The 26,055-nt window shown below is 36.4% G+C and overlaps 1 protein-coding gene across 3 annotated transcripts; it reads right to left on the reverse strand.

Moving 5' to 3' along the window:
• Positions 1-261: 261 nt before the first annotated feature.
• Positions 262-2,473, reverse strand: LOC149227597 (putative LRR receptor-like serine/threonine-protein kinase At1g56130). Of its 3 annotated transcripts, none has more exons than XM_089375537.1 (6): positions 2,174-2,473; positions 1,869-2,052; positions 1,600-1,671; positions 1,012-1,083; positions 682-753; positions 262-386 (listed from the first exon to the last, which is right to left on the reverse strand). In XM_089375537.1, the coding sequence occupies exons 1-6, from the start codon at positions 2,391-2,393 to the stop codon at positions 311-313; spliced, it is 696 nt and encodes a 231-aa protein (XP_089231663.1). In that variant the 5' UTR covers positions 2,394-2,473; the 3' UTR covers positions 262-310. The 3 variants fall into 3 exon arrangements, with proteins under 3 accessions (XP_089231663.1, XP_089231665.1, XP_089231664.1); XM_089375539.1 differs by having other exon boundaries at positions 1,869-2,011; positions 2,174-2,313; XM_089375538.1 differs by having other exon boundaries at positions 1,869-2,023; positions 2,174-2,310.
• Positions 2,474-26,055: the final 23,582 nt, after the last annotated feature.

The following is a 26,055-nucleotide window of genomic DNA, read 5'->3' on the forward strand; positions in this document are numbered from 1 at the left end:
TTTCATCTAAAATTTTATTACACGAATTTTATTATCAAATTGGGACTTAAAAACCAAAACATTAAATAATTAAACTATATAACTTTTTAATTTTGATTTAAACACTATTCCATAAAAGCTTATTAAAAAATAAAAGACAATTACAAGTTAACATTCTTACGCTATTTTAATATTAAAAAGCTCATGGTAACAAACATAACAATATCCAATTGGAGTTGAGAAAACACACTCACAATTTCAACGGATTTCTAAATTACTATGCTCACAGTATGGGGCATAAATATATTAAAATAACAATATCAAATTGTACTTACAGCTTTTTTAATGCTGTCAGGCTACCAATCTCTGGCGGAAGTGCCCCACTGAGACGGTTTGAACTAAAGCCCCTGAAGATAAAACCACCGTGTAAGAAATAGTTCATGTTTTCTTAATTTGATTGTTACTTTTAGTAATCATGGAAACCAGTTGTTTCTTAAGCACCCACAGATTGAATGAAGTTGTTGTACTACAATTAACTCAACTGATAGCCTGTAATTGATAAAGAACATATGCATTTCTTACAATAGGGAAAGCAGGAAAATGCGAAACGACAAATTAGTTTGGCAAGTCTTTTTCCTTTCCCATTTAGTGCTTAATTTGATATTTGTGCAATGCATGTGTGTAGAGAGGGGGAGATCTTACAATGAAATCAATTGATGAAGATTTCCAAGCTCCTTTGGGACAGGGCCAGATAAATTATTTAATGCAAGGGACCTGAATCAATGAATGTCGTTGAACATCAGTGATGCAAAATTGTCTGTAGATGAAATCCGTTTTCTAATAATAATAATTAATGATTTCAAGTATTATCACCTATATGAAAGATGCAGATCAGAAAATGTTACCGGATCCAGATAACTTTACCTCTATTCATTAACCTAGCTACTTATGCAAGAAGAATGCGAAGTTCTGCAGACTTTCATTATCTTGATTAATTTTAAAGAACATAGAACAGAAAGGGTATGATCTTACAAGTACTGCATCTGTGTGAGGTTACCAATGAACGCAGGTATTGATCCTGTTAAATAATTTTGTCCCAAGTTCCTGCCATGAAAATTCCACCAATTACTCTGTCAATATCTCACTTCAGATGGACAGAATAAATAAACCTTAAAGGATTTTTGTCAGGTGGCATGGACTGGAGAAGATGCACATCATAAAATCTGTTTGGTTCAAATGGTAGGAACATAATATAATTTTTTTTTTCTTCTCAGTTATTATAATGTAAGATGAACTTTTGGAAAAGAATTGTTTTCCAGAGTTTAGTTTGTCCAAAAAAATTGGATGTTTTTATGGACAATCTTATTTAGCAACACAAAACATAGACGATTGAAATTCGCCAACACAATTCTTTTTCCAAAAATTCATCTAACAAAATAATACAATGTACTTGTGAAATTATGTTACTGGTCAATGATTTGGTTTGGGGAACCAGAGACATTATAGGATAGTTATATTGCACCCATTTTCCTGTGTTTTCCTCTGAAAACAAAAACAATTCCCTACAGCCGCTAGAAAGAAAAGTATTCAGTTTCATTGAAAAATCAGAAAGAGTCTTACAGATCCCAGAGGTAAGTCAGGTTAGCCAGTTCTTCTGGAATTTCTCCCGTTATGTCCACTGCAGAAACTTTCCTGCAAGAAAATGGCCGAGATTGGGTTAAAATATTTTTTTGCGATTCTGGTTTGAAAAGAGGCCACTTTGGGCTTATATATAAAATCAATCAAAGCCATGCTGATTGGAAATGTACCAGTGCATTGAATCTAATTTTAATAATTTAAATAGATAGATTAAGAAAAATCAAACTGGCATATTTATGAGAAGTTTTTACATTTGTACGATATGGCAAGTGGTTCCGTTGTTGAAGGTGCAATTACACTTGAAGGCGGGATTCAAGGAAGAATTGGGAAAGCTTGTACCATTAGTGGCTCGTCCCGTGCATGGATCTCCAGTAGGGTTGAATGTATCATAAGACTGTAGCTTCCACTTCACAGCAAGTGATTTTATTACATTAACTGTCACCAGGAAAACGAAATGAAATAACCTACATAAATAATATTGATAAAACCAGAAGACATGCGAATGCTTACAGCTTAAAATAGTATGAGAATTTTTGGAAATATATTCCGTGGTTACCTTCATTTGGGTCCGTGACCGCTGCTGCTTGAGCTTGCTGAATCGAAGTGAAACAACAAGCAATGCTCAGAAAAGTACAGAGAAGCCAAATTGGAGATGAGATTTGAGTCTTAAGCATGATGATGGCCGGGTCTCGTACGCGCGCTGCAGACAGCTCTGGGTCATATTTGGTACATCGGGACGAGTTAGTTGGGGATATTTTAACAAAATCGGATTGCATTCGTTGTGGTGTACTGCGCTGCTGCTACACGGAACTTGAAGAATCGAAAGAGACAGGATTGTGGCTGAAAAGCCATGAAAAGCCACGAGGGTTGACAATTCCAATGTATATTGATGGAGAGTCATGGCCTGTGCCGGGTATAGCACCGTGACATTAAAAGCCATCGCTATCAAGCCGCCAGTCGAGCAAACGTGCACGGAAAAGTTTTTGACATTGGGCTACACGGAACTTGAAGAATCGAAAGAGACAGGATTGTGGCTGAAAAGCCATGAAAAACCACGAGGGTTGACAATTCCAATGTATATTTCATGGCGTGTGCCGGGTATAGCACCGTGACATTAAAAACCCATCGCTATCAAGCCGCCAGTCGAGCAAACGTGCACGGAAAAGTTTTTGACATTGGGGCAGCGGGCTAAATGTGAATGTAATGAAATGAAATGAAATTAGGACATCGAGCTACAGCTAATGTGAATGTAATGAAATGAAATTAAATTGGGGCAGCGAGCTAGAGCTAATGTGAATGTAATGAAATTAAATTAAATTTTTAAATTTTAACTTTTAGTTTATGGAATCGTTAGCTTTTTTTGTTTTTTGTATTTTGTAAGTGAGTATTTTTATTATTCAAATTAATTAGGTAATGTGAATATAATAAAATGAAATGAAATTTTAACTTTTAATTTATGGAATTATTAGTTTTCTTGTTTTTTGTCTTTTGAAATTCAATATTTTTATTATTCAAATTAATGATGCGCTGACTTAACTTTTTAACATTTTTCTTAGTGAAAAGACAATGTCAAGGAACTGATGCTGACTCAACCTTCTAACATTCCTCTTATTGAAAAGACAATGCCAAGGAACTGATGTTAACACACTATTGTAATTGTCTTTGAAAGCATCACATTCCAGAATGAAATGTTTTTCCGATTCCACTGCCCCAGAACTGCAAAAAGTACACATTCGTTCTTCCCAAGCTTCTTTAGGTCTTTTCCAATGACCTGTTTCACATGGTAGCTGATGCGAGTTCGTTCTTAATTGAGCAATAAGAATCTTTGCTCTCCATGGAATGCTAGCTCCAATGTACTCTTTTTGTTGGAGATCACAAGTGAGGTTGAATTCTTGAGCATAGTATTTATTTTTTCTACCCAACTCTTTTCCCCATATACATTTATGAAACTTCTGAATAACAAAACTCTTTAAATCCTTGTTATTTGTGGGACATGCATTGAGGTAAATATTCCATTTTTGCTCCATTTGTTATTTTGTCTCATCCATCATTTCTTTCTTACGTTCATTCTTTCATTGAAGATAAGTTTAGGCCATCTACATTCTCCCATTTGTTCAATTCTTTGTAGATACCTTATGAGACGCACCATAACAATTGCTTCGATGAAAGTTGCTCCCGTTTCACTCAACATTATCTTATAAGAAACCAAACTTTTTATTTTAAACTTGTTCATGATCAAGCGTTTTTGGATTTTCTCAATTTGCTTCCATTTTGGGACAGGGATGTTGCTAGCCCACAATTCAGACCCATATAATATCATTGTACAAACTAGGAGTTCAAAAAAAACTTTAATTGTTTTCCAATCCTATAAATTTGTCTCTTTACATCTGTTTTGAAGAGCATATAATGTTTTCCACCCTCCTAGAATTCTCTTTTCTGCAATGCTCCCAATTAAGCTTGTTGTTGAAGTCAATCCCAAGGTACTTGTATTCATTTACTTCTTCAAGAATTTTGTCTTCAAAGAAGAACCTATGTATAATAAAAAAGGAATAAAAATCGGCAAATTGTTTGAATTCTACTTTCTACCTGTTTCAGTCAAAAATTTGATTATCAATTTTTTATATTTTGTTTTATATTTTAAAAAATAAGTTTATTCTAGTTTATAGATGAAATAGTATTTTCACTCAAATTTAGCTATACAATTTCATCCAAGAATGTGATTTTTTTGTTATTGAAAATACATTTTTCAATACATAAATAGAAAATTTCCTTGGGTATTCGAATTCTACAAATTAAACAACTTAAACTCAAGTTTTTAAAAATCTATGTTTGATTTTGGTAAAAATTAATCAGAAAGATGTCATGGAAAAAGATCATTTCGTCTAGTTTAGTTTAGTTTACAGATATTTTTAGTTTAGTTTAGTTTACAAATATTTCTTTTGTGCTAAATATTATATTTCTTTTTAAATAGAAAATTATATGAAAGTATTGAAATTTTTAAGTTAGTTGGTAATTAAGAGAAATTGACCATCTCCAAACATTCAACCTAGGTAGAGAGGCGGAACATATGAAAGTGCCCAGCAATTCAAAATTTACCATGCAGAGACTAAAATGTCAGCTTTTTCGGCCATGGAGACAAACTAAAAAAACTAGAGAAGAAGAAACCAGGGTCATAACAAGAGACTAAATAGAAAGGTTTGAATGAGTAGTTGCGACCTTTTGAGTCTGGGGATAGCCAGTCTCTCTGTATAAGTTGCCAACACATTGTCTTCAAGGGAGAGTCCTACAGGAGGGTCTAGATGGATGAAATTCTAGGTCAGGAATCGAGACTACCATAATTAACCAGCCTATCAGCAACCTTATTCCCCAATCTGCAAACATGGGAGGGAATAATGATTGGGATGTTGATGATTAGGGAGGAGACCCTATGTAATAGTTCTTCCAATTGCTAAATTTTGAAAATTTTGTACACAGGAGTGCCATTTTGGAGTTTGTAGAGCATGTTAACAATAAGTTGGGAGTCCCCTTCCACAAATAGGTTGGAGAAGCCTTGAGTTTGCGTTATTCCCAATCATGTGATAAGTGCAATGACTTCTGCAACATTTCCACTGTTGAGTCCAAGCGTACTAGAGTATAGGAAGAGTGGAAGACCAAGGTGGTTTTTGAAAACATTGCCAAAACCAATTAGACCTATATCCCCTTTTGAAGCACTGCCAAAATTCAATTTGAGGCAGGAGAGGGGTGAGGAAGACTAGGAGTTAGGGATAACAAGATCAAGCAGATGAATAAATGCAGGGCCTAGGGAAGGGGGAGAAGGAACAAGGTGATAGTTGTTAAGGTGTCAGGCTTCTTGACCATATGCTTGCCAGTATTGGGGGGTCTAGGGGAGGGAAATAATGGTTTCTTTTATATTTATGAGTATGGAATTCCAAAGAAAGTCGAGGGGAATAGAAGAATCCTTGAAGATACAAGGTTATGCTCCTTCAAAATCACCCATAGTAGAAAATCAAGTGAGAATGTCCAAATGCGGTTGAGAATGGGATTGGAGAATGCATGGTTCCTCCAAAATGCGATGGTGTTAGGAATACTAAGAGGGTTCTTATCAAAGCAATTGAGACATTCTTCTGATTGAAGCCAAAGGTAGTTGGAGAAGGCGCACCTATTGAATAGATGTTCAAGACATTCCAAGTTGAGAAGATAGAGGGGACATCTCGAAGGCCCATAATGGTTGTGTTTTTATTTGTTATCGGACCCACATTAAGGTCTTGTTTTAAACTAGCACCCATAGAAAAAAGGATATTTTTTGCCATGTTTTTTGCTACGAAATTTTTATCTAGATCTCATTTGTTGGAATTTCTTGATGCTCGACTTCGAAATGTAGGTGTCACATATGGAAATGGAGCCTTCTAAGCTATAGCCTCGTTAAAGTTCATCTAATTGGCAGGAGTAGGGGATTGATCTTTGTTGGATATTACACTAGAATTTATGCCACAATTCTCCCTCTGGCTTACGATGCCAGTCTTCTTATGGTAACCATTATCTCCATTGAGGACTTGTGTATAAGATGATCCAGTAATCAGTTAGCTTTGTTAATCCTTGGATTTCCATTTATATACGCATATTGTCCATCTATTTTTGATCTCAGAGTTTAGATAATTACTGCCATAAGTCATCCCAAAACAACACAGTGCAACCATCCTTGACATCCCAAAAGCATTGCTGCAAAATTAGGTGCATTCCTTTTTTAGTCGAGGTCCATATGGATTAGCCAAAGAATGGAAGTGTACTCAAATAAGATGTTGTGGGCATATGTAGGGTGTTGAGAAAACAATAGGGCTACAATTGAGTTGATTTCTCTTAAACTTGATAATTTCTTGTGATGTTTTTTTACTTTTTTCTTGATTATTAGCTTCTTCTTTTAGTATTATGTTGTTCTTATCATGAAATAGCTACCAAAACATGAAGATCATAGTACACAAGGATAGAAGATGTAGGTTGCTAGCGAGGGCCAAAACCTCTCCTCTTGATAGGAAAACCCACAAATCTCTTATCTTCTTACATATTCTTCAAATGATGAATTCAAAGACCTCTAGACCAAGACCAAGACCCTTCCAAGACCAAGTCAAACATTCTAAAGGATGTGTTGCTTCTTACCAAGTCAAATCTCTTCCAATTGTAGAACTTCGACCCCTAGCTTCAGATTTTTGGCCCTCACTGTAGGTATGAAATTTTTGGCCCCTGCAATACCTATTACTTTCACATGTGTGGGAGAATTTAGAGCTTCTAAGGCTTCTTCCTTCCTTCGCTTGGGCTACTTCTTCTTCTAGGACTTGTAGGAGACCAAATTGACTTATCTTCTTCCAACTTTGACCTTTTCCTTGCTACTTGAGAACTCTGGCCTTGATGCTACAAAAACCCTAGCTTGCCTTCGCACGTGTAAGAGAGAGAGAGTGCAAAAACCCAAAAATTTGTCTTCCTTCTTCCTTCTAGTCCTTCACTTATCTTCTTTTTCATCTTTTCCTTTGCTTGAATGATGAGTGAACAAGTGAATGTGAAAATGAGATTGAATGGTCTTTTATAAATATCCCTTCTAGGAGTTCGAACTACCCTAATTAGGTCGACTCCTCCACTGTCAGGTCAACTTGGTCTTGGAGGGGTAATTTGACCCTTTTGACTCAAAAATAATTATTTTGACATGTTACAAGATTCCTAGTGGGGTATTTTACATATGACAATGAATATTTGAATTCTTGACTCAATGACAAAACCTAGAAGCACTCAATGGGTGTTTTGACCTAATATAAATTAACCTTAAACATGAAACCCATGCTACAAAAATAATAATAATAATTTCTCTTTTCATTTTACAATATACAAGAATCAAGAGTACATATGAAGACCTTACCTAGTTACATATTTCAACATGGGGGCGTATTTTCAATGCCATACACATTCCCATATATTTGAGCCTCCTTGTATTAACCTCCCCCATTTGTTTCTCCCAGGACTATTTCCATGGTGCTGGGGTTGTGCAAGCCCAATCCCCCTTTTAATTTTGGCTAACAAAGTTTGTCCCATGCAACCAATGACCATTTGTTTCTAAGTTGGCACCTCTCTAAAGGAAGGGGTGTTGCATTTGATGAAGTTCCCATAAGATGGAGGCCAGTGCCATGAGTGCTAAACATAATTAAAATGGGAGAGCTTGGATTACCACCCAACATTGAGGGAACGTAAAGCCAACTTTCTAGTTTTTTATTAATTTTGGATAATAGTTCCTCCCATAAGCTAAATTTGATGGAGTTGTCAACTAATGGAGCACCTAGGTACTTTGAGGGAAGTTTTATTATTTTGAACCCCAATATTATTGCAATATGTATCTAAACAGAGAGTGGAGTATTAAAAAATAATATTACTGTAGCTTTGGTTTTATTGATTTCCATACTTGAAGATTGTGCAAACTCCTTTAGGCTTTGCATGAAATTTCTTGCCTCGTGAATTATGGTGGGAGTGCCCATGTGCATGATATCATCAAAAAAATGTTAATGAGTTAGTGGGAGATCCTCTCCAAATAGACGGATGCATTTGATTCTATTCTCTGATGCCGCTACTTTGAGAGCTCTCCCCAAGCCTTCTGCTGACAATATGAAGAGGAAAGGTGAGAGCGAGTATCCCTGTTGAATGCTTTGTGATGATTTAAAGGGATTGGTAGGGGAACCATTTACGAGAATGGAGAAGAAAGCTGATGATAACAATTTGCTAATCCAGTTTATCCATTCTTGATTAAATCTAAAAGCCATGAGAATGTTGAAGAGGTACTCCTAATTTAACTTGTTGAATGCTTTTAAAAGGTCTAGCTTAAGCAACATACCAAGTTTTTTTTAGAATTTCAAAGAGTGTATGTTTCGTGGGCAACCATGATGTTAGATAATATTTGATGACCTAAGTTGACCTACCCTATTTGCTTCGGTGAGATGAGCTTTGGAAGGAAAGGTTTGAGCCTGTTTGCTTGATTTTAGTGATGAATTTATATATGAGATTGGAGAGAGCGGTGGGTTTGTATCCATTAGGGTCCTCCAATTATCTTTCTTCGGCACTAGCATGACAAAAGTAGCATCTAAGGATTTGAAGATGGATCATGTTTGTATGGATTCCTCCACTATTTTCCAAACATATTAACCCACTGTGGACCAACAAATTTAGAAGAATTATATTTTGAAGCCATCTAGTCCAAGGGATTTACTACTTGACATTTCTTTAATTGTTGCATCCACCTCTTCAAAATATATTTCTCTAATTAGAGCCTCATTTTGTTATTGTGTTATCAAGGAGGAGATATGCTTAGTAATTTGGTGGATCGTTTGTTGTCGGTTGGGAATGGGTTATGTAAGGATATCTTGATAATAATGGATTAGATCCTAAGTTATATCCTAATGTTCCTACAATTTCACTTCTTCAATATTTTTGAGGGAGGAAATGTGATTTTGATGGTGATGTTGAATCATAGATTTGTTGAAAGATGTTGTGTTTTCCCCCTTCCTTGAGCCATCATACCCTTGATATTTGTTACCAAAGAAGATCTTTCTACTTTCGATGCTCCTCAAGATCAGTAAGAGTGGTGACCTCTTCTTTAATTAATGCCTCTGATCACCCATATATGATGGATTCCTATTGTATTTCCTCCATCCTTTTTTTCTAGTTTGTGATTTTCCTCCAAAAAGTTATTGAATTTTGTTTTGTTCTAGTCTTTAAGGTGCCATTTAATGTATTTAAGTTTCTGTATGAGCTTGTACATTAATGTACCTTCCAATGTTGCCTATTCGTCCCACCATTACTTTATGTTAGCTTGAAAGTCTAGATGTTGTAGCCAAAACTTCTCTAAGCAAAAGGGGCATGTTATGAGGTTAAGAATTTATGTTAATATTTAGACATATATGCCAATGGTTTGAACCATGACTTGAGATTATGGATGTTTCTAAGAAAATATCTCATGTCATAATGGATTCTATGATTAAGAAATGATCCAGTTTAGAAGCCACTTGTTGCGCTCCTCCTTGTCTAATATTCCAATTGAAAGTTTCATTATAGTTTCAAGATTGACTAGGTGAGAAGACACCATTGTTTCCTAGAACTAGATGGAATTTCCATCAAGTATTCTTGTTTCTCTTTACTTTTCTTCTAGGGTTTTTATGAGGTTGAAATCTCTGCCAAGGATCTAGGGAGAAGGAGAGAGGGGATTGTAGGTGTTGCCAATGGGTTGGAAGAAGAGGGATTTGTCCTTGTGTGAGGGAAATTCATAAACATTGGACATATGTCAGGTCTTGGTTGAGCCAATGAGCTGAAATTGGATGGTGAGAATTTGAAAGGAGGAGAACATGTTAAGAATGAGAATTTCCTGAGGATTCCATATAATGGAAAGGTTGCTTGATTGTCCCCGAGCATTCATAGCAATCACTTTGTAGTCTCTTCCCCATTTTCTTGTTAGATTGGTGATTACATCACTTGAAGTTTTGGTTTCCTGATTCATCATGACTATGGGATTTTCAAAGTAGATTTTTTCTTTAAGGAGCCTTTGTTTTCCTTTGCAATTGATGCCTCTCATCTTCCAAGAGATAATTTTCATGTCAGGGGTATGTTGGAAGTTTGGAAAACCTATAAAATCATTTTAATTAATCCTAAGTTGACTAACATATCTCCCAATTCTTCGAGGAATTGTTGGTTACTTTTCCTGTCTTTTTTCTTTTCTACCCTATGGGGTTTAACGGGGTCCTTCATTGACTAGGATTGAACTCCTAACGAGCATGTGTTAGATTTCCCTGATGCTAATTTTAAGGGAAAATGGATAGATTTGAAATATGCTTGGCCTAATACCTTGACTTGATGTTTTAGGAGAGTATGTGAGTCTTTCCTTTCTAGGCTTTGGTGATTTCTAGAAGGTCAAGAAAATCTAAATCCATATCCTCATTAAAATATAAGGATTGATTTGTGCCACCTTCTGAGGTAGCTCGATGCAAGCAATGGGAGGTAGGGGCACGGAAGAAGAGGGTGGCGACTAAGGAAGGCAAAGGCAGATTGTAATCTTTCATAATGATTTTAGGGGATGACGAGGTCAAGGGAGGGTCGGGAGACTCCATGGAGGAGAGCGATTCGAAGTGGTTATTAGTGGAAGGTTTCCTCCATGAGGCGTTGGGTTGTTAGGGAGGGATTTTAGGGCCCTTGCACTTGCCTCCATCTTTTATTAAGCCATCATCATCAAGAGAAGAGATAAGATCAGGGTTAGCAATTACAGCTAAAAGAGGGAAGTTACAATAAAGATGGCCATATTTGTGCCCCCCTCGAAAATGAAAGGGGATATGATCGTAATCCCGGTTTGCTTCCAAATTTCATCCTAGTAATAAATATCTAGGGATTATGGGAGTGGCTCAGAGCTATTCATGTAAACATATATATAGGCATAAGAAATATACCTAGCTTGTTTTGTTTCTTTTGAAGCTTTGACAAAATGGCGAAGGGCGTTGCCAATACTAGCTAGAATATCCCCGTCTTAGAATTCCTGCGACAATGAATACATCCTAATCCAGACTAGAGTTGCTATGAAATCTTCCTTATCAAGTATAAATATTTCCATCTAAAAGCAAAGATATAACCCAACTAAGAGGAAAAGGTGTGGGACATTTACAAAGGCTCAAGTTTTATATTCAATATTGGTGAATACTATAATGAAAAAACCTTTGCTCCAAATTATAATTTAATCTTCGCCCTTGGAATTCCATTTTAACTGGATCCAATGGGATATTACTTTCTATGAAGGACATATGCCAAGAAATTTTTTGATTGGGGTGTGATCCCACATGTATTGGATATATTTTCTTTGATATTACTAGATTTAACTTTGAATTTAGGGTTTACTGCTACTTTACAAAGACGACTCCCGAACATTCATTTTTCTGACTGGATATTAGGATGCACGAAATTTTGTTGTTCCCTATTAGGGTTTTGGAAAAAAACATTAGGGTTAGAAACAAAAGGTTACCCAAAATGATTATATCCTATTGCAATCATGTTATAGAGAGGAAATTTACTCTCTCCACTGACATTAACCATAAGAAAAATGGTTAGAGAGCCAACAAAAACACATCTATTAATGTTGAGTTCCATAACCAAATTTTACAAACCAATCTCATGTTATTTGTGAGTGAAACTTCTATAATAATTTATAAATATACTTAATTAAAATATAATATTATAAAATAAAAAAATTACATTTATTATTTTTCAATCAAATTTATTTTAAAATGTGATGGGGTAACAATGGGTGTCATACAAAAATTAGTTTAAAGGTCCTTTTCATGTATGACTCTTTTGTAAGAGTTTCTCTTATTATTCCTAATCAAATATAAAAAAATTATTGGTTAAAAGGTAGTGTTTATGGGAGGTAAATGAACATATTAATGGTACCAAACGCACAAATATCTTGTAAAAATAAAATATGTATCTATAAAAAATTATCATTGGACAAATGAAAATGTAATATAGTTTTTATAAAATCTTCATAAGTTAATTATTAACTTATAAATATATAATTATATTATATTTTATATTTATATATATATATATATATATATAAAAGAATGTGCACCAATTTGAAAAATCTTTATTAGTCTTTTTCTTTGAACTGAAAGTACTATAGTGATTGTTGAATAGTTGACTATATATTCATCTAAGAGACACCCATAAACATTATACATTCACATCTCTAAACAAATCAAAGCATAAATAAATGGAATTAAAAAAAAAAAAAGTATTTTTGTTTTCTAATATCCACCTGAATTTTTGGTAAAAAGTGTAACAATCCAAAGGTCAAGGCACATAGTTCAAATGGAAATGTTTTGTTTATTTCTTTCAATTGTGATAACTCATTTCCCCGCACAAATGATATAGTTATAGTTGAATTATTTCCAATTTGTCATAAATATAGCTATAATTGTATTATTTATAAAGTTGTGTTATTTCTAATTTGTCATAGATATGGTATAAATGTATTATTTATAAAGTTGTGTTATTTCTAGTTTGTCATTGTTGGTCATTTAATAAAACTGCATTTTAGTAAACTAAAACCAATTTTAAAATCAATTTACAAAGAGGAATGATTTTGCCCAGAGTTCAAAGGAATAGATTATGTCACATTAATTTATCTAAACAGAATTTAGAAATCGTCATGAATAAAAGGGATATTAATTTTTATATAAATAATTTCTTCACTTTTCGAAGATTAAAAGGTTCAACTATAACTTCTAAAAATATAAACCCAAATCATTTTTAATATTTTCCAAAAATATTGAATTTTTTCACAAAGTAGAAGGATGCTTAACCATTAGTCATGGCAGTTAATTCATATCTTTCAAAATTCAATAATTAAACTAAGCCACAAGGAACACTACTATGCGGCCTTGTTTTATGTTTTAGAGTTTGTTTGTCAATGTCTAAATAATTTTTGGATGAGTTTTTTCATGTATAAAGAATTTAGTACATTGGAAAATTGTGGAACACTAAAATCATGCCTAATTGATAACTCAAGCTTGTAATTCTAACAAATTAATTTCAAACTAATTTTACTTGAATATATGTTAAAACTTATGATTTAGTAAGCTTGGAGAAGAATAAAATTTCTCAAACTGTAATTCTCTTTTTAAGTACAAAACTTGAAGAAATATTTGCACTTAGAGATAGATTTGATTCCTCTAGATAAATTGTGAGTTAAGATGATGAAATTTTTGTGAAACTCAATCTCTCTTATGCTAAATAAATTACCAATTATAGATAAATCTATACTCATTCTTTATATATATATATATATATCTACTACTTTTTATCCTATTAAAACTTTTATAATACATAAGGTATGACATTTTTCTTTCCTATGTTTTTGTAATTTTTTCCCCATATATATATATATATATATATATAATTAATTAATTAATTAATTTGATGTAAGTATTATATTTTTATATGTTTATTAATTAAATTTAAATTTGAAGTTTTAATCAGTCTTTAGTGTAGCTCAATTGGTATTGGCCTTGTAAATGAAATACTATGTAGGAGGAGGTTTGTTCTTCAAATCCTCTATTTTACTTATGCACCCAGAGAACTCAATTGTTGATTCTTCTAAATACAATAAATAAATAAGCATGAAATTCAAATTGTTATTATTTTAATTTAAATGCTATAATTTATAGTTATTATATATATAATATTATTATTTTAATTATATTAAAACTTTCATATACACACATCTTTGATTTTTTTCCTATATTTTATAAAAAAATATTTTAATTTTAAATCATATATATATGAGTTAATATAAGTATTGAATTTTTACATGATTATCAACCAAATTGAAATATAAACCTATGAAATATCATGATTAAGAATAGAAAGCATCATCACTAAAAAGAATAATGTAATATGCATATTATGAATTTTTTTTCTAAAAAATATATAAAGAAAAATTTGAATAGCTCTGCTAATGTATCACAACCTGATATAAAAATGAAGGTATAATAGTGTATAGTGGAAAGGGTTTGGAGGAACTTATAATTTCAATTATTAACTAGTATCTATATAAATTAATTGGTTGTTAAACACTTATTGACATTAATTTACGATAAACATCAAAACATTTACTTCATGATACATCTCATGTTACTAAAATTAAAATAAAAAATAAAAAATAAAATTACAACTTTATTATTATTTTTATTATTATAAATCAATTAATATATATATGTTTGTTGGCTCTCTCTCTCACACATATAAACATGTAACAAGATTCTTAACCACGGAGATTCACTTCTTCTCTACATGGAGAGTCTTAATCTGTAAATAGGCTTTGTTACAATATAATGGGCCATTACCATGGCTTGTTGGTACTGCATCCCAAAAAACTAACTCATTTCATATGACACTTGTTCATGTGGCATTTTTTTTAATTAATAAATTTAATTAAGAGAGCAAAAATACCATAACTACTTTGGAGATAAATCTCAACCTTTCATTTGTGAATACTGCTAACAATATTTTATAATATTCCATGCAAGTTAAATCCCAACCATCCACCTAATAAATATTGATAGTTAAATTAAAATTATGGAAGACCTATTAAAAAATTAACACTGTAAATATGACGGGGAGTTATTATTGTAATAATTTTTTTATAATTTTTCTGAGGACATTGATTCATCTTGGTACTTAATAGATATAGGCTTAAAATGGATTCTCTCTATATATGTGTGTGTGTGTGTGTGAAAAAAGACTATCTTTTATTAACAAAAGTAGTTACATATTGTGCAGATTTATGAACTCGTGTTGCAGGAACACAAAAAGGGAATGCCTGGATGGGAAAGGAGATGCAAGAAGCATCGCAACCTAGCCAAAACTATGAGAGACCGGATACACAAAATGGTAACCAAAAAACCAGAGAAAGTCTGTTGACTACAAAAAATCTACTTAGAAAAAAACTAACATGTTGCTAAAGAAACATGCCATAGACTAAGAAACAAACAACCCTTTTGCTAAGAGCCAAAAAAGGATAAAACAACTCCTTAAAACCTAAAGCTTCCATGCCCATTGGAAATTCCATCGATAATAGATGAATAGCAGAAAACACATAAGGGAGTAGATCTCCCACACTTGGAGAGGAGATTTTCCTCCATGTTCTGCTCATAGAAGATATGAGAGAAACAAATGCTTCTAAAAGACATCAATAGAGCATGAATTTGTTGCTTCTAGTGGTGAAGGTTGGGCGAACCAAAAGTTGAGAGGTCTTGAGCCCATTCAATAACAAATTTTGAGTCTCCAACAAAAACAAGCTTCTCCATCGACAACCAATTTTCACGCTGCAATAGACTCCATAGCGCAAGCAATTCAACCCTATTGTTGGAGACTTACCCCCGCACCAGTAGAAATGAAAGGAAAGGATGGGATTTATGAATAATAGTGCTCCACACCCGTAAATCCATACAAAGGATGTGCTATCAAAAAATCCCACCGACGAAGACTAATCAATCTTCTTATAAAGACAAAAAGTTGCCAATAGGTTTAGGCCTCCAAGGCCTGATCTCTTCGAAGTAAGCCATAATCCTCAAGCTAACAATCCTCACATAAGGAACCACATGTTCAAAACTTTAGGCATTCCTGCACCTCCATATTCCGTAGTAGATATAAAAGGGAAGAGACCTGTACTATTTTTTCCCAACATACCAATGTTGTAGGTTCACTCTGATTGAAGTTCTATCCACCTAAACTTGTAGATTGAGCATCATAATGACCTCATTCAAGATTGAAACTGCAAGATCGCAGGAGAGGAAATGGTGAGCTACCACTTCATTCTCCCTACCACATAAATACCAAGTGTCAGGCCCCTGGAACCCTCTTGTGTTAAGGTTATCCCACGTGAGAATCCTATTATAGAAAACCCACCACATGAAACGCCCAGGGAAAATTTTAAGAACCCCCCCTAAATTTATAAATATAATAAATGGGCGAATCTCCATGGTATATAGGAAAAATGGAAGGCGATTTTATCAATAATATAATATGTATATATAATTTTTTGGCGAATCTCTCACCAGGCATGGCGAATATTTTACTCAATTATAAAATCTTGTAAGATCTTGGCGAGTCTTTCACTAAATAATAAAACTTTGTAAAGTCCTAGTGAATCTTAGCATAGGCTACATGCTGGTTTAATTCCCCCATTTAAATAGGCTACATTCCAGGTGAATACCATGGGTCAATACCATGTGCCATTTTGGTGAATACCATGGGTCAATACCATGTGCCATTTTTATTTTTATTAATTCTAATATTAGGGTTAATAATGGTTTTTTGCATGGTATTAATAACAATCTAGTCCATGGTATTTGTCCCATAGTATTTTGGCCATAGGTTTCACCTAAATATAACCCATTTTTTGAGTGTTCGTAAATATAAGGTGACTTATGGAGTAAATAAAAAAAATGTTTTATTTGTTTACCATACTTCTCGTTTATTTATATTTTTATTAATATACCATACCTCTTTTACAAATATGGTATTTGGCCCATAGGATTCACTTAAATAAAACCTCTTTCTTGAGCCTTCATAAATAGAACGAGGGTTATTGACTAAATATAAAAAGAGGTTTTATTTATTTACGATACGTCTAGTTTATTTATATTTTTATTTATTTACCATACCTCCACTTTACTTATATTTTTATTTGTTTACACCCTTACATGTATATAAGGTGACTTATGGAGTAAATATAAAAAATATTTTATTTATTTACCATACCTCTCATTTATTTAGATTTTTATTAATTTACCATACCTCTTTTATAAATATGGTATTTGGCCCATAGGATTCACTTGAATAAAACCTATTCTTGAAAATGGGCGAATGGATTCATTTAAATAAAACCTATTCTTGAAAATGGGCGAATGGAAGGTTGTAAGTCCTAATTTCAAGGGCTAAATTTACCTTTTTTACCCTCTCCCTTAAAATAAGGTGGGCTATTTGAGGTGATTTGTAAAAATGTACTATGATACAAAATATTCGCCCACTAAAAATTTAAAACCCCTTAATTTCGCCAAAGGGCGAACATTCGCCCCTAAAATTATCCTTGGAAACGCCTTAATTTTAGGGGAATATCCCAACGCCACATATGGGACAACCAAGAAGGTCCATTTTGTGCCCTATGCTCTTGAGTGATATACGAATAAGCTTCCTTGATCATAGTTGACCCTCCAGACTCACACCCCCCATGCTAATATATCCTCCTTGTCTGTTAACATAATATCTGTGAGGCAGAGTCTATATATGAATCATAACCATTTTGTATATGTTGTAGGGAAAACCCAACAACCTCATTTTCTACTTATTTATTTCAAATAATGGGGATCTTATTTCAAATAATGGGGATCCTTTCCATAAATTTTTGGCTAAATCACCTTTTAATATTTTCTTGGTTATGTGTCCTATAATTTTTCCATTTTTTTATTATTTTTATCGGATTTTTATTTTGATTGATTCATTAAGTTTGACTTTTCGCTAGTTTTCCATCGGTACTTGTTTCATCTCATTTGGTTACACAGTTTGCTAATAGTACTCATCCGAAGTTCAATAATTTTTAATGTCTCGGTTAAAAAATGTACAAAATGAATATTATATTAAATTTTATAATTAAATTAGTAATTCATTGTAAATATTAATTCCTAGTCAAGTTTCACTAATTTCTTCATTTTTCACTAACGGTCCTACAAAATCGCCCAGCCAAATTGAAGAACTTCAGTAATTTATTCCAATTCCCAATTTTAAAAGAAATTACGAGAACTGAAATCTCAAAAATGCGAAGTGGTTGTAGTTCATTTTGTATTATTTTTAATTATCAAAGTGGACCCCACTTCACCTCACCTCCTCCCTTCCTTTCCAAAAGACTCGATATCAAAAGACTCGATATAAATTTACCCAATATAAAAACTCTCAATACAATTTTTTGTGATATTTATGATATATTCAATATCGGAATATCAAATATTGGGTTTTTTGTTTGGCTCACATCTTAAAACCTACGGTATTAAGTTTCTTCCGATGTCTGATACAAAATAGGTTACGACTATTTTTTTTTAACATAAGGTTTCTCACCATATGACTCTCGTTCCTCCTCCATATGCCATCCTCTTTCATTAAAGGCTCCCTCCTCCATTTAAGATATGAATCTAAAGCCACATATCATTTTTGGTTTCGAATTTTGTTATATGAGATTTGAAATTTTAATATATGTATTTTTTTTTTTCGAAGAAAGATAATTCATAATTTCATAAAAAGAAATTACATGTTGTAGATGCCTGAAGGCATATGCTGTAAACGTGGCAATGAAATCCACAGTCAAAAAAAAAAAAAACCAAACAAAAATAAGTACAAGGAGACCCAGGGGGTGTACTGTTCTGTTGCATTTCCCACACACGGGAAGTTAAATTGAAAAAGACAGTTCTATTATGTACAGAGAATATAACTCATATAGTTCAGATTCAAAAAGCTAAGATTTTAGAGGCTGTTGCCCCTCAGTGGTTCCTCATCCATATATGGTCTATGGAAATAATGATAGATCCCTGCTGGTGTATGTTCTGTTATCATCCATTCTCCTAGAGGACGATGCGTCGCTTCTTTTGATAGCCTGTCAGCAGTTTCATTTCTTTCCTTGTAGATGTGAGAAACAGAAATCTGATCAAAGAATGTTTTGAAAAAAACAATTTCTTCCAATATAGATCTCAGAGAGTATGCATTGCAAACAGCTGAATTGTTAAACCAATCAGACACTATCTTTGAATCTCCAAAAATTTGTATGCTTCGGCAATGTTTCAGGATAGAAAAGTATAGCAGGTGGCAGAGAGTTATCAATTCAGCATGGTTGTTGGTGCCGGGTCCCAGACCCAAACAGATCTGGTAGAAGTGTGAGTCAGAAAGATAGAGGCAAATGCCACCCCCACAGCCGTGAAGTTGGGCTGCTCCGTCATAATAGGCCCACGGGATGTCTTTGTTGATCTGTTCCTATTGTATAGTCCTTTGTCTCTTTTGACTGTCCTCATTTGGGAGCTCTTCGAAAGCGGCACAAATCTGTAATGGGAGGAGGTTCCAGTTTACCACATAATCCTCAAAAATTATTTTATTTCTTTTGAGCCAAATATACCAAGAGACTAGGAGAGGCAGATTTCTTGATTTTGATATGGCTGATGTAGACCACCAGGACTCCCAAGCCGAAGTAATGTCCACCCCCTGCCAGGTTCTAGTCATATTAAGTGATTGAAGTACTTGTGCCCATATGCTCCTGGTGGTAGGGCAGGTGAGGAAAAGATGATGGGTCGATTCTTCTTCCTGGAGGCAGAGTACACATCGGGTCGGCCCCATAAAAGCCCTTCTTTTTAGATAGGTGCCCGTGGGGATCTTATCTTCCAGGATATTCCACATCAGTAGTCTGGAACGTGGAGGTGCTTGTAGCTTCCATAGATTATGCCACCAGCTTCTTATATCCTCCGGTTTCTTATCAGCTATGATGATGTTATATCCCTATTTCGGAGTGTATTGCCCGGTTTTAGAGTGAGCCCAGATTAGTTCATCTTCAACATTTCGCAATCTGACATGTGTTTCTGTAAGAGCCCTTAGGTAGTTTTGCCAGATTCTACTCCAGTCATTTGGAATGAGCCAGTGCGGATTAGTCAACCAGGCTTGAGTATGGAAAGTAGTATTTTGCTGATCCCCGATCTGTCCCAGATACTTGATTCCTCTATTGTTTAGGTGCTGGATCAGTCCATCAGGTAGTATATGGGAGTTTCCACTGCCAATCCAAGGATCAATGCCAATTCAGACAGAAGCCCCATTGCCAATCTTCCATAATAAGCCCTCCTTAATGATAGAGATAGAATTCAGGATGGCCCTCCATATCACCGAAATTCCCTTTCTGTGCCAAGATGGGCTTCTGATCCAATCTATGATAGTCAACGGCCAGATGTATTTATGTAGGATAACTTGAGCCCATAGGCTATTTTGTTTAAGAAGGAGCCAACTCTGTTTGGCAGCCAAGGCTTGAGCAAAAGCTGGGAGGAGTTTAAGTCCCCAACCTCCCCACTGCTTCGGGGTAGCAATTCGTCCATTTGACCCAGGCAAAAGGCCTGCCCTCCTTACTTCCATTCCAGAGGAATCTACAACAGATTTGTTGTATTCTGTGAAGGATTCCTCTAGGAATCCAGGCAAGTGACATCCAGTAGACCGGGGTGGCTTCAAGGACTGTTTTGATAAGGACCAGTCTGCCTGCCCTAGACAGAAGCTTATGACACCAACAACTAATTCTCTTTTCCACTTTTGTGATGAGCCAGGTCCAGTTTGCGATCTTATACCCATCTGGTTTTAATCTGAAGCCCAAATATTTTAATCCCCCCATCAAATCAGTAAGCTTGAAAGGGAAAAAATTGAGTGGCCAACTGAGATTCCTGCAGGGAGCATTCAGATAGCAAGATGGTGGATTTTTCTCTGTTGATCTCCATTCCCGTGGCTCTACAGAACAGGTTCAGTATCTCATTCAAGGTGGTGGAGTCCCGGACACTGCCATTCAAGAAGATTAAAATGTCATCTACAAAAAGTAGATGTGTCAGGTAGAAATGATCCATGATTTTTAGGCCTTGAAGGCCTCCCCTCCTTTTTTCTGTAGCAATGTGCCTGCTCAGTCCTTCCATGACTAATAAGAAGAGTAGGGGCGATAAAGGGCATCCCTGCCTGATCCCTCTATCTATATTGAAGGAGGGCGATGCTGAACCATTAATGAGGATGGCAAAAGAGACAGAGGAGATGCATCCCATGATCCAGCTGATGAGTGCTGGGGGAAATCCCAAATGAGTAATAATCATCTTTATGTATAGCCAATTCACCTTGTCAAAAGCCTTTTCCAGATCAATTTTGAGAGTGAGTCCCTTGAGATTCTTGAGTTTGATGGAGTGTAGAGCTTCCTGGGCTGTACCAATGGCATCCTGAATATGTCTATGGTGGAGGAAAGCAAATTGTTCCTGGGAGATGTGATTGGATAAAATAGGCTTGATGCGATTGGCGATGATTTTAGAGATGATTTTGTACAAACAATTGCAGAGGGATATAGGCCTGAAGTCGTTATAAGTGGATGGCGAATCAGTCTTAGGAATCAAGGCCAAGTAGGTGAAGTTTATGAGGGGGTGGATGTGTCCCGAAGTTCTGCTTTCTTCGATAACAGCTAGAAGATCCCCTCCCAGAAGCTCCAGAAAAGCCAAATAGAACTCCACTGGCCAACCATCCAGGCCAGGACTCTTATCGTTCTTGAACCACTTGAGAGTTCCTTCCAATTCTTCCATAGTGATTGGTTGATTTAAGTCCTCTGCTTCCTCCGAATCCAGAAACCTCGGAAAGTGGGCAGCTATATTGATGATATCTGGGAGGTTGATGGTTGCTAGTGCAGTGAATTGCCTCTTGAAATGTGTAATCACCAATCTGGCGAGTTGAGGGTGAGTAGAGGCCCAACCCTCAGTCTCACAGGGCATCTGCCAAATAGTATTAGTGGCCTTTCTTCCATTTGCATAGTTGTGGAAGAATTTGGTGTTACCATCCCCCGCTTGGAGCCAGGTGGCTCTACTTTTCAATCTCCATTGTTCTTCTTTTTCCAGGAGTATCTTGTTTTTTTGGTTCTCAAGCATGACTAGATTCTTTTTAGTCTCCTCCGTAAGGAAACCTAGCCCGTGTTCATCCGTTGCTTGTGCAATCTGTATTTCAATATCAGCAAGTTGCCGGTCATCTCTCAGCTTCTTTCTTTTTGACCACTCCTCTGTCATTGACCTGAGTTTATTAAGTCGAGAAACGAAGTCGGCAGCCGACCTCTGCTCCCTCAGGGTGGTTGAGCTCTCCAGAACTCAGTCACCATGTTGATGTATTCAGGATCATTAAGATGCCCAGCAAAAAATTTGAAGGGGGAGCGTGGTTTTTTTGATGGTCCAGTAACTTGTAGAAAAATGGGAAGATGATCAAAGGATCCCCCAGTTCCCACCCATTGTCGATAAAGGGGGAGATGACGGATGAGGTCTTCGTGAAACATGAACCGATCCAATTTGCGACCCAGGGAAGCCTGCCCAACCCTCCTATTATGCCAGGTGGGCAACTTCTTATTCATGGGGACATCTACTAAATTGCAGGAATCGAGTAGTGTACTCATCTGATCGGAAATTGGGTCAATTTGAGCATGATGTCCCCAGGATTCTTCCATACCTAGGGAGAAGTTGAGGTCCCCCCTATCATGGTGGTATTCGTGATAAGACCATGATCCAGCAGTTTGTGCCAGAAATCCAATATGTTTTGATTAGGTGCATAGATGTTAATTACTTTTAACTGAAATCCCAGCTCCCCGACGAAGATGTCCATGCCAATGAATCCCATACCGCCCTAGGTGGATATATGCTTAACTGATCTAGGGTCGATGCCTATTGTGAGACTGCCTGACCTGCTTATGGCATCCATACCCTGAAATATCCAACCCGATAGAATAGAGTGTAGGGATTGGATAGTGTCTTCAGCAGTGCCAAGAGTTTCTTGTAGGAAGAGCATGTCACAGAAAGTATCCTTTAACAATCGTTTAAGAGCCAATTTCTTTTTGGGGGTGGCTAGTCCCCGACAGTTGTAGGAGAGCCAAATCATGAGGGACCATGGGCAGTGGGCTCCAATGCTCTAAGCACCCTCTCAATGGTATGCTGTCGGCCCCTCGCCACATCCGCCACCGCTAGCTTAATGGCATATTTTAACTTTGAAGGGCACCCTCTGGCAGGTTTATGGAGTTTGATCCTTCCAGGGGATAGTCCCAAACCGAGACGCGGGGGGGGGGGTGGGGTGTGTGAGTCGGGATCGTGAGCGGAGGTCAGGGGGTGAGGAAGAGCGAGAAGGGGGGGTGGAAAAATCCCTGTGAGATGTGGGGGTGGTGGAAAAAGTGGGCGGGGGCACAGATAAAGGGCAGGGGATGGAAGGAATAGTGAAAAATGTAGAAGAGGGGGAAAGCAGAGATGTATGCAATACATTTAACATAACATCCGAAAAAAGAGCATCAAAAATGGGGAAAGACAGATTACCCGGTTGAGAAGTAGCTGCCGCTGCTGATTTGGAGCGAGTCTTGGGGGGAGATGATGGAGCTTTACGCCGGTTCCCTTTTTTCTTTGTGGCATCCACTGCCGCTTCAGTCGGAGCCCCACCTTGTTCCTGTTCACCCATTTTCTGTTCTGCAAAGGATTGAAGCTTCGTCCCCTTAGAGTTTTCAGTGGTCACCGATGAGTTCAGGGGGCAATCCTTGTATAGGTGACCCACCTTGTGGCACCTCCTACAACGAAAAGGGACTCCTTCATAGTCCAGAAGTTGTTTGCGAGAGAAATGCCTCCTGTGGAGAGTAATTTTCTCCTCCAGCCTAGCCCTGGTGTTAAGATAAACCAATATTCTTGCCATAGTCATGATTCCAGTTTTTTCGAAGGACTTATCATGTTCCAGGTATGTCCCCAGGGCATCCCCGATACACTTGAAAACTTGAGGAGTCCAAAATTGCATAGGAAGGCCTGGTAGTCTGACCCAGATGGGTCCAGCATCGAGATGTTCACGTTCAGGGTCGAAAAGAGGATCCCATCGTTTCAATAGAACAGGAGTGAGCTCTATGTGCCAATACCATGACAAGATCCAATCCATGTATTCCTCCCTATGAAAGCGGAGGGTGAACCATCCTCTGGCCAACACCCGAATTACGGGGAGTTCTTTCAGCAAGGAACCCCATATCTCCACTGTCCAAAGCCGCAATCTCTCCATCGTGTAGTTTCTGCCTCTAACACGACCAACCAGAACTTTCCTCGCGGTATCCATTGCGTCTGCCATTTGAACGTCCTCGCCGAAGGTCAGGTTGATATCAGAGTCCACTGCTCTGAGGCACCGACCTTTTTTCAGTTGATCCGAGCGCCGTCCCGTAGGGTATTCTTTCAAGAGGCTCCTGCAAGGTTCCGAAGAGCTGTGTTGCGCCGAGAACGAGGGTCTAGGGTTAGGGATGGGAGTGCTGAAGCAACCTGAGCGAATCGGGGAGTGAGGGTTGAGGCTGCAAGAGCCCAGGTGAGTGAGGGAATGCTCAGGTCGCGGGGGGTTAGACGTACCCGCTTGTGCGATGGAGATGGAGGGAGGGAACATAGGCAGAGAGGATAGCGGGGGAGGAGGAGGGGGTTGCTGCGGGAGTTGAGGTAGGGGGGAGTCAAAAGTGGGGGAGGCCTGGATGGAGGAGCCGAGGAGTTTCAGAGTGGCAGGGGAGAGGGGGGGACATTCCAAGCCCGGAAGGTCCGCAACATTAACCGCAGGGTGCTGGCGCTTCCCGGGGATGGGCGAGTGTCTCTTCGTCTGTTTAGCAGCTGTCGATCGACCCAGGTTATGTTGCCCATGGCCCTCAACCGATGTGGAATAGTGCGCCCAAATCTCTTGACCCGGCATGGGGTCCTCCTCGTAGTCCACGAGGTCCTCTTCCACCATATTCGCCGATTACAATACCAAACCGCCTCGAAGCCAGGGGAGAACGGGGATGACAGACAAGGTAAAGGAGGAAGGCCGGAAACCACGGGCGCAATCACGAAAAAAAACCAAAGGAACCACCGACCAGCTCAATAGTAGAGGGCAGGAACTAATAGAAAATGAAATGAAGGCAGACAAGTCGCGGTCACACCCGCGAAGGAAACTGTGCTACCCTGTCCACTGTGTACGCGCCGAAGCAGTGCCGCAGTTCTGTCGTCTGAAACCCTAGGGTTCCGCCATCGCTAGGGTTCGGAGCTCCCTGAGTCGTTGGGTCTTAGATCTTGTTTAATATATGTATTATATTAATATTATAATATATTATATATTAATTATAATTATATTTTTTATATAATTTAATTATAATTTTAAATATAATATAACTTTCAATTTTAATTAATTTTTAATCCATTTTAATTTTTAATTAAATATTATTTTAATTTTATATAATTAATTTGTAATTACAATTAAATTAGTAATAATTAAGAAATAATTGTGATTTAATTTAGGATTCAATTTTAATTAAAATTTCCTAAGTTTAGTTCACACAACAAATTTTCCAAAATTTTAGCAACTTTGACACTTCAACTTTGGGAGCTCATAAGTTGAGTTTTATGTGGCCAAATGAGGCCCAGGATGGCTTGTTGGATAGATAAAATCATGGAGAATATTTCTGAGGTGGTTTCATGACCAAATTCAGTAATTTAATAAATCTAAAATTTAGCAAAAAATTAAAGTCCGAATTTTTAAACAAAATTAATTCTGTGAGTTTAATTTTCTGCATTTTCATTTGCTCATAACCTCTGTTGAGTACAGACCCATTCTACTATGTTCTCCTTGACCAATAATATACTTACAGGGATCAATGGAAAACTCATATTTCCTTTTTATTTATTTATTTATTTAATTGAGTTTTAATTGAAGATGTTTTATATTCCACATTTGATATTTTTATTTTTATTTTAATTTGTATTTTAATTGAATTTTGATTGGTTTTCGTAGGAAAGAAGTTGAAGAGACGAGGAAAATAATATTTTAATCAATGAAATTGCTCCATAAATAGAAGAATAAGAATTTGTACCAATGAAAATTGTTGGAGCAGGATTACTCTTCAACGACTCTCCTACTTGGAATTCATTTTGCGATTTATAAATAGTGGTTTGTAGAACGTACAAATGGTTTCTCTTCTATGCAATTATGGAATTCTTAAAAACACTATTGTAATAGGAGCTTCATTGTTGTAGGTAGAGAGGATCAATCTAAAATCTAGGGATTATTGGGATTATTTTTTTCCTTCTGAACCATGTATGTGAGGAG

This window comes from Pinus tabuliformis, chromosome J (assembly GCF_031772625.1).
Source record: "Pinus tabuliformis cultivar Carrire ecotype Pingquan chromosome J, CPIR1, whole genome shotgun sequence".
NCBI lineage: Eukaryota > Viridiplantae > Streptophyta > Pinopsida > Pinales > Pinaceae > Pinus > Pinus tabuliformis.

What these genes read in the sequence shown, in the direction of transcription:
- LOC149227597 (XM_089375537.1), bottom strand. Translation starts at nt 2,393, where the DNA reads ATGCAATCCGATTTTGTTAAAATATCCCCAACTAACTCGTCCCGATGT. An exon ending in GGTCACGGACCCAAATGAAG is followed by an intron (nt 2,053 to 2,173) that starts GTAACCACGGAA and finishes TCCTGGTGACAG; the next exon opens with TTAATGTAATAAAATCACTT. An exon ending in CTGACTTACCTCTGGGATCT is followed by an intron (nt 1,084 to 1,599) that starts GTAAGACTCTTT and finishes TTTTCATGGCAG; the next exon opens with GAACTTGGGACAAAATTATT.